The 9,626-nt window shown below is 41.0% G+C and overlaps 1 protein-coding gene across 1 annotated transcript in view; it reads right to left on the reverse strand.

The window, feature by feature from the left end:
• The window catches only part of LOC101578527 (RNA-binding protein 45), a 43,307-nt gene that overhangs the window by 24,377 nt on the left and 9,304 nt on the right, over positions 1 to 9,626 (reverse strand). The window contains exons 2-6 of the mRNA XM_012515471.2: positions 7,910 to 8,412; positions 2,233 to 2,386; positions 473 to 602; positions 299 to 342; positions 136 to 176 (exon numbers count right to left, since the gene is read on the reverse strand). Coding sequence (XP_012370925.2) covers positions 136 to 176; positions 299 to 342; positions 473 to 602; positions 2,233 to 2,386; positions 7,910 to 8,412 — 872 coding nt within the window. The remainder of the gene's footprint in view (positions 1 to 135; positions 177 to 298; positions 343 to 472; positions 603 to 2,232; positions 2,387 to 7,909; positions 8,413 to 9,626) is intronic.

A 9,626-nucleotide genomic window follows, 5' to 3' on the forward strand; every position in this document is an offset into this window, starting at 1 on the left:
ACATGTACAGTGTGGCCCCTACGTGTTCCTCCAGGGCCACTCTGAAAATTTTCTTCCTTAGTAGGGAGTACACAATGGTCATATTTATCTTCGATTCTCTTGGCCACATCAGGGGTGGAATTCTTCCCTACTTACCAGAAATTGCTGCTGGCTTGGGTTATTCCACACCACTGAGGTTTTCATTCATATCCCTTTTTCTCTCTCCACCGCTGCACCTAGCTGAGTACATATTTTTAAATATCACTTTTCATTCATTTCCTACCTACTATGATAGGAAAATTTTTTTCTATCATAGCCGCAAGCTGTGCAGCTACCATCCCTGTGGCCATTTTTCTAAGGAGACTGGAGACAAAAACTGATCATGTACAGCGAGCTGGGAATACTCAGTTCCAACAGTAACTTGCTTTGTGCGACTTTCCTGGGAGCCACTGTTTGTGGAAGTACCATTCCACATCCTCGGAATGGTACTTACTCTGTCACATTACTTCCATCATCAATGAAGGAAACACCTATCCAATTCCCAGGAGGGTACTGAAATCCCTGGAACTTGTACTTTGCATAAATAGCCGATGCTACATTAAAATAGTGAACCACTCCATGACCTAAACTAGAGAAACACATACACGAAAAAGGAAGCAGATTAAATGTGTAAGTGCTATGATGTGAAGGTGAAACAATATAAAATCCTGATGACACAACTAGTAATACAGAATCACTGGCATCAGATGAGGAAGTTCCCTCATATGTGTGTGTGTCAGAGATATTTCTAAAAAATGAAGCATAAGTCACATTTTGGAAACAACATAAACATGATATGTAAGGAATATGGAATACAGCATATGTTGTCTATGAATTTAATTTCAATATATTTGCTTCTCTTTCATAATATCAATATACTCCCAAACCTAAATTTTTATTCTTTGAAATTTAAAAATTTTCCTATCATAGTAGGTAGGAAATGAATGAAAAGTGGTATTTAAAAATATGTACTCAGCTAGGTGCAGCAGTGGAGAGAGAAAAAGGGATATGTATGAAAATCAAAGTCACAGGTCTCAGATCAAAAATCACCTACTTCATCTATCTTTGGGGAGATTTCAGCTAAGGGAGCAGATTTCAGTTCAAAAGGGGGATATGAGAGGGAGGAACTATTTCATATTGGAGTCCTTAAATAGGGAGCCTACAAGCTTGTGAAATTTTCATGACATATTTATAAGAGAAACTATCTTGTGCAAAAAACACTTAAATTTTATGTTTCTATCTAAACTCAAGTACCCAATATTTTAACAATATCAAAACAAATCAAATGACTATTTAAAACTAATTCATATAGGAGTCTAACTATATGATGACACTGGTTAAAAAAGGTGCTCCACTACATATATATATGGTTTTTTTGTTTGTTTGTTTTTGTTTTTGAGACAGAGTCTTGCTATGTAGTTCACATCAGCCTTGAACTCATGGAGATCCTCTTGGGTGACGGCATTCCAGGTGTGTGCCACCACACTTGCCCTCCACTACATTTTAATCAGATATATCTACAGAAGAAATAATATAGAAGGTATAGTAAATACATTTCAACATAATAGCTAAATGGCAGTTGGATGGGGGGAGCATAAAACAGAATTACACACAGTATAACAACAAATGTGCCAGGAAATGACATCTAAGCCCGGGAGCTTCAAACAGAGAATGACAGGGTAAGACTAGGCTTAGGCTGGAGAGAGCGCACAGGAGGCTCAGAAGGAGCTGCGCTAGAAGGCAAGCGCTGGCAGGGCAACATGGGGATGTGGGGTGCCCCTCTGACACTCATGACCCTCCGAAAGGACTCCATCAGGTGCACCTGTTGTCCTGGAAGAATGCCAAGTATGATGTCTTCATACCGCTCTTCATTTCTAGCTCTTCAAAAGCAAGCAAAATTGCCTGGCATTAATCAAAAGGTTGCAAATACAAATCCTGCATGAGGTATTTTTGTTGCACTACTGGAAAAAACAATCTATTGTGGAGGAGTTACAGTATTATTTTTAAAAAGTGAAATTATACAAGAGTTACATTCCCAGGGATCCGTTTATTAGAAATAGAACTAAATTGGTCTAATATAGGTCTAAATATGTCTAAACAGGTTTAAAGTCTAAAATAGAGAGGAAACACAATCGCTATTACAAAAACAGTATTTGGCACTTCACACAGTGGAAAAGACCAATATATTTAAAAACAACATAGACAACATTGTACCATAAGTTGAATAAAGATCTCTTTGAACTTCACAATACTCCAATCCTGGTACTATATCAAAAATGCTGAAGAGCTGCTCCTCAGTGAAAGGAACTCTTGACAAAACAAATAGGCATTTGGAGGTAGCTTCCTGGCCCTGGCCGCTGTGCTCTGCCTAAGCAGATGCCTTAGTGTGCTGAGTTATCTGGTCAGCCACTAAATTCTTTTTTTTTTTTTTTTTTTAATCCTGGGGACTAAACCCAGGACTTTTTTTTTTTTTCTTCTTTGTACGAGGGATTGAACTCAGGACCTTGCACTTAGCCAGGCAGGTGCTTTTGCTGCTGAGCTAAATTCCCAGCCGTGGATGAAGAGTTCTTACTGAGGAGTCTAAGGAGGAGCTTCAGAAGGAGGCCAGGTTCTATGCACTCTTGGAAACTTTAAAAGCACACATATATTTGCACATGGGTATATTTCAAGGATCCATTGCTTTTATAATATTATACTCTGGCTTCAAACAGGATGAAACCAGCCAGTTCAAATTCCTTCCATGGCCCCTGCCAGCCTCCTAGCTGCAGAGGTAAGTTCCTGTACTGAAGATGGCATAAGAATAAATCACCTTCCAATGATTGAGAACATTTATACTGGTGGGCGCCAGCCCAAGCTGGTGGCTTTGGGTTGAGCTGATGGAACTTGTCCACTGATTTCCCGAAAACCTCTTTCTCTCAATTCATGAACTAGCAGGATGCGGGTGCTGCACTTTCAGAACGCTTTCTCATAGCTGCGTACAAAAGCCAAGCAGAAAAAAAAAAAAAAAAAAGCCAAGCAGAGAATGTGGTTCAGCTCATCAATGAGGGTGCCAAGGTAGCAGTTACCAAACATGGCCACACTCCTCAGCACCTTGCTGCCAATAAGGGCCATCTTTCTGTGGGACAGATCTTGCTGAAGGCTGGCTGTGACCTGGATATCCAGGATGATGGGGACCAGACTGCCTTGCACTGGGCCACAGTGGTGGGCAACACTGTGATCAACAGAGATCATTGCTGCACTCATTCAGGAGGGATGTGCCCTGGACCGACAAGATGAGGATGGGAACACCGCCCTGTGTGAAGCCTCTTGGCATGGTTTCAGCCAGTCGGCCAAGTTGCTTGTTAAAGCAGGGGACAATGTGCTCGCCAGAAACAAGGCAGGAAACACAGCTCACACCTGGCCTGCCGGAACAACCATTAAGTCTAAAAAACCAAACCAAAACAAATTCCCTCCATGGAAATTTATCCACTATGGTGATGACATCAACTGTTCTTTTATTTATTTTTGAAGGAGTACTGGGAATCAAACTCAGGACCTTGCACTTGCCAGGCAAGCACTGTGCCCCTGATGTATATCCCCAGAACATCAACTGTTCTTTAGTTGTTATTTCATTGTTATATGCAGCAGTGGGGACTGAACTTAGGGCCTTTGCACTAAGCAATATCTCTACCTTTGGGACTAGATCTTACTAAATTGCTAAATTGCCTAAATTAAGCTGGATTCAAACTTGTAGCCCTCCTGCCCTAGCCTCCTGGAGTGCAAGGATTACAGGAATGTGCCACCACATCCAGCTAAGCTTTACTATTTTTAAACAAATTACAAGAGAAACCTAATGTGGGCTAAGTTGGAACTCTGCATAAACACCCAGTGTGGCTACAATGTACTTAGGTGACCCTCTCTTGATTGCTCAGCAGGAGTTCTGTGCTTCTGCAAGGGTCTCCCTGACAGGAAGAGCAAGACAAGTTCACTCCTGGCTCTGCCCCTGCTCACCTGACCACTCTCACCTCCTCCCTATGTACTGCACACCAGACCAAGTCCCCGCTCTTCGGAATGCGTTCCCAGCTCACTCTGCACCTGCTGCTCAGGCCTGATCTGCTCTCCCGCGCTCCTCAATCCTTCTTGCACTGAGCAAATACTGAGTCTACTCTAAATACTGAGTTACTGTGGTGGAGATCTCAAGAAATCTTTACTGAGGTCTGTCAGTATACATCTTTGGGGTGATTGCGAGACAAATAGATATTATCTCCTGGGGGGAGCATAAAACAGAATTACACACACAGTAACTACTTCTGAACAACAGGTGAAGGGTACAATTTAATCAACTGCCATATTCCTATTAAAATACATACAACATTTTACCTATTTGGTCTTTCTGCCCAATAGAAATAAAATCCTTAAGTGCAAGGACTGATATGTACCTCCTTTGTGTTCCTCTATTTAGCACGTTAATGAGTGTACCACAGGTACTCAAGAAAGGGTGGCTGAGTGGGAAATTTAGAAGGAGGTAAGACAAAAATTTTGGTGTGGATCTTCTGGATAACTAAGAATTCTATTAACAATTGTTTCATATAAGTAAAAATTTCCATAATATAAAAGCCAAGTAATTTATTCCATATCTTATTTTTAAAAGTCAATGCACTGTAAGCATGATGAAAAATAATATTTTGGGGGAGGCTAGATACGGTGGCAGAGGCAGGAGGATCACCACTAGTTCAAGGCCAGCCTGAACTACATAATGAACTCAAGGCTAGACTGAACTACACAGACTCTGTCTCAAAATAAATAAATAAATAAACCTTACAAAAATAAAATGCTTAGTCTTTACTATATATACTAGCAAGGACAGAGGATTCAATTATTCTTAGCATGAAATCAACTCTGGGATTAAGTTTAGGTGGTCATAATTTCATTTTCTAATATTAATTTTTAGGAAAAGATATCAAAACCACATTCTGATTCATCTAAGTGACTATCCAATATGATTCCATATGTGAATGGGTAAAGGAACAGGATGGTTTTCCTAATATTAGCAATTTAGTTTTATTGAAACATTGTCATTCTATGGTACTCTGAATTTAATTTGCTTTGTAGTACTTTTTTTCTTTTTTGGTACCAAGGATTTAATTTTAAAATTTGTCTCAGTTTTAAACTACTCCAGAGGAATGTTACAATCTGTGACCAAGACTGTGAACTTGTTTGGTCAGATGTAAGCATAGTAAGTTTAATGGCTAGGTTTTTTGCTTGAATATTACATAATTAAATCGCTATACACACAAGGACCTTGGAAGTTTTGTGTGCATAAATGCATGTTTCCTTCAAGGGGTGGCACTGCCTTAATCAAATATGTTAAATCTTTTTTTTTTTTTTTTTTTGGTGGAACCGGGGATTGAACTCAGGCCCTTGCGCTTGTCAGGGAAGCGCTTATTCTACTAAGCCATTTCCCCAGCACCAAATATGTTAAATCTTAGGACTGTGGAATTCCAGAATAAGGACGTCATCAACCCAAAAGGGTACTGGACTTCAAAGAACATGCAGAATTTCATAAATGCCAAAAAGAAAATATTAAATGGGAAAAGCTCATTATTTTTGCAAGGGAATAACTTGTCATAGAGTTGGAGGCATGTCCTTGGAGAACTAATAGCGACTCTGTGAAAGCTTTCAGTGGTAACAGTCAGCTGTGGCATGTGTGCCATAGGTTCAGCACCACTGCCTTAAGAGTTTGCTTCGTGAGTCCTTCAATAACTGTACTCTACGCCAAGCACTGCTGGAGGTATATTAGTAATAGAGTATTGAGTAACACAGAAATGAATCACTAGAAAGCTTGTCTTCTAGACAAAGTGGCATAATGAATGATCAATAGGGAAATGTAAAAACTGGAAGCTCTAAGAATATGTACAGACACTAGGAAGGAAAAACAGGCATTCTACTGTGATGAGACTAGAGTTGCTGTCAGACCACCACTGCTTAAACCTTAGAGGACCGAAATGAAAAACTCTCCAATAAAGCACAGAATCTATGTAGAATACAAGAATAACTTCCATATGGGAGATTTTCCTCACATGCTTTTATCTTCCTAGACAACAAACACTCACAGACATTCTTAGACAAGAACCCATTCTTGATAAAGATAGAACTAAGACTTCCCTTCTATTTACCACTTTCCTCCAAGTCACAGAGATCATTAAAGAGTAACTTTTAATTGAACAATCTTCTGGCTGTAGGCTGGTGCTACAATATTTTTGTCTTGGGATTCATTGAACTTTGCAAAAAAAAAAAAAAAAAGTACATGAAAAAACTGAGGCTAAATTAATTTCAATGGAAGTACTAAAAAAAGAACAGCTACTACGTTCCAATGGAGGACAGCCCAAGATGATGAACCTAGAATGGCCAGCTAGAAACTATACTGAAAAAAATTTCTGGCTGTAACACAGTAGGAAAAAAAGGGGATGGTGGGGGAGAGGATTATGAAATACAATTCTTTTTGGAAGAAATACTTCTAATTTCTCTATGGCTAATGGGGACATGTTTTTGTTGGGACTTTAAGTTCTCTTGTAGAAGTTTATCATGGAAAGGGGCCTCAAATTTGGGGTATTTTTTGGTTGCAAATGTGGACTCTGAAGTCCTGTTACACTCAAAAAGTATGAAAACCCATTCCATTAAAGTCATAACTAGAAAGAAATGAAAATTTTCAGTGCAGTGCAGGGGTCAGCAAACTACAGCTCTCTTGTTTTGGTGTAACATAGAAAAATTAGTTTACATTTCTAAAGGGTTGTTGAAAATAATCCGACAAGGCTATGACAGAGACTGGCCCCAAAGGTGTAAAATATTTATTATGTGATCCTTCATTAAAAAAGTCTATCTACTTCTGATTTAGGCTTTCAGTCCTAGAATTCTGTCGATGCCCTGTTCTGAGCTACTTCAGAGGGTTACAGAGTTGACTGTAGATTTGTTCTTCTCTTAGCTCTATCAATAATAGTTCACATATTTTGGAGCGCTGCTATTGCCTGCATCCACAGAAGATTACCATGTATGTTTGTTACTGTACTAGGCTGGAGGTTCAGGCAAGACCTTCAGAGAGTCCTTCATTTGCAAGTCCTTACTTATTCTCTTCTCAATTCAGTAAATGGTGGAGGGGAAGAACTAAAGGTAAAGAAAAAAATTTCTACAGAAAGCTCCAACAGAATTACACACACAGTAACTACTTCTGAACAACAGGTGAAGGGTACAATTTAATCAACTGCCATATTCTCAGGATTAACTTCTGATCTGAAGGAACAGTAAGTAAAGAGTGACATCTTGGCTACTATATACCGGTAATAAACCTAAATTACAGTCTGACCTTGTGCCAGGCATTGTGCTAAACGGACAGATGAGATGAAATAAACCCTGAATAGGACCATTCCGGCCACGTGTCCTTAACATGACTAAACACAGAAATGTCATACAAATACCACTAGAATGAATCACAACTATGCAAAGCAGCATTTCATAAGGATACACAATTCACACCGTCATCACAATGACTTGGTGCCTCTTGGGGCTTTTATTTTGGTTGGCTTTCAAAGAAAAGCATCAGTAACAGAGGACCGATGACCAAATATATGGTATTCATCTTTACACACAGGGCTTACATAATGTAATTCTAAAAATCGCAACAGTGGGATGCATATGTGACAGCCGCCTCAGTCACCTGCCCTTTACATTACCTGCGTGCATATTTTCCTCTGGTCCCGGGGAAGGGCCGACATCAGAGGACCAGAGTTGAATGTGAGCACTTGGGTCAGACTGTGGAGGTCTACACCTACCCAAGGGAAAGCAGCTATTTTTATCATCATCATCATCATCATCATCATCATCATCATCATCATCATCATCATCATCTGTGGTAAACAGAAGCATCTAAGGGAGAAGGACTGGGTGAAGAGACTGAGGCCCCGCGCCCCGCGCCCCGCGTCTGCACCTTGATGGGCTTGGTGTTGTTGGGCTCCAGGCACTGTCCGTGCATCTCCTCCATCGCCCTGCAGGCCTGCGAGCTGCGCGCGAACTTGATGAAGGCGATGCCCTTGGACTCCTTGGTGCGCTTGTCCCGCACCACCCAGATGTCCTGGATCTCGCCGAAGCGGGAGAAGCGCTCCCGCAGCACCGCCTCGGGCGTGTACTTGCTGATGACCAGGAAGATGCGGCTGTTGGGCGGCTCGTCCAGGCTGTCCACGCCGGGCGGCGATCGTCCCAGCTTCTGCCTAGGTTTCCAGCTACTCCCCGCGGGTTCGCCTCTCCGCCTCCGGAAGGCAGAAGAGTCTGGCGTCAGGTGCTGTCCCACCTTAGGGCTGTTGGCTTCCGGGAGCAGCCTGCGGCGCCCTCTGGCGTCTTGGGAGACGGGAACCAGGTCCAGGCCTCCCAGGTGAAGTCAGGTTCACGTTATCAGTGCAATCCTTGTTTTCTGCTCCTGTATCCTCTGGCCTGAAACAACACCCCCAGCGCTGGCTTTGCCTCCAGGATTGTCTCAAGCCCAAGAATTCTTCCCCCAAACTTTCCACTATGAATGAGGAAATTATTCCTGACATTTGTGAAGGAGGGCCAACTTTATTCAAGTTGTTTTTGGGCGTGGTAACATGTCACACCATGGTGACAGTTATAGGAACTACTGCAATAGGGTCTTGAAACGAGGACTATTCTGAGAGATTAGACTCAATTCTGACTTTGGAAAGACAAGGGAAATTTATAATCAGGATTATGTTGACAATGGATGGACAACTACCCAACATCAGGACTAGATTCTTGCTGGATTTGCTTAACAGAATTCTTGCTGAAGGCAGTGCAGAATGGTAAAACGCTGGTGGGGGTCAGACACCAAGAGTGAGGACTGTCACTAACCTGATATACCAGGACTCTTGCTCAACCTCGATTCTAGCTCAAACTGGATTCCCTAAGAATAGAGTCCAAGCTTGGCCATAGTCAAACTGTGTACTATGCACTGGATGTTATGCTAATTCTAAGGGAGAAAGTATTAAACAATCCAGTCATTCTCTTTCTGCCATAGAGCTAATAGTTTAGTCTTGGATAATTAGGATCATATGGCGCTAACAATTTAGGGACCAAATGAAACCGTGTGCTCAGTGGCACAAAAGAAGTTGGTTTACTTACTTTTCTTGAATATCCCACACTCCCTTGATATTTTATAATTGCTTGATGGTAATAGATACTCAAGAATGCTGGATTATTAGCCTGGATTTAGCAAATAAAAAAAAGATTGTTATCATTTCTCCATGGTGGCCTCTGTGAAGGTGCTGTTTACCCCAGAGCTTTGCACTAGAAAGTGTTGTTTTTTAAAAAAACTTTCTATTTCTCTTATCTTTCCCAGACTAGTCAAAATGAATGAAAAGAATATAACACTGAAATAATTTATTGATTTGAGTTAGGGCAGAGTCTAAGAATACTATTTGCACACCAGTGCCATCTAGTGGAAACTTTATGCTTTTCTTACATTGCTCTTACAGGACAATCTGTTCCTTGTAAAATAAGACTACTGATGTGTGTCCTGATGTGTTCGATATTTTGAGAGCAGTTACTTTTCTCTCAAAATAATTGGGGAATTCTAGGGAAGAAAA

The sequence above is a fragment of the Octodon degus genome, unplaced genomic scaffold, assembly GCF_000260255.1.
Source record: "Octodon degus isolate 3935 unplaced genomic scaffold, OctDeg1.0 scaffold00065, whole genome shotgun sequence".
Taxonomy (NCBI): domain Eukaryota; kingdom Metazoa; phylum Chordata; class Mammalia; order Rodentia; family Octodontidae; genus Octodon; species Octodon degus.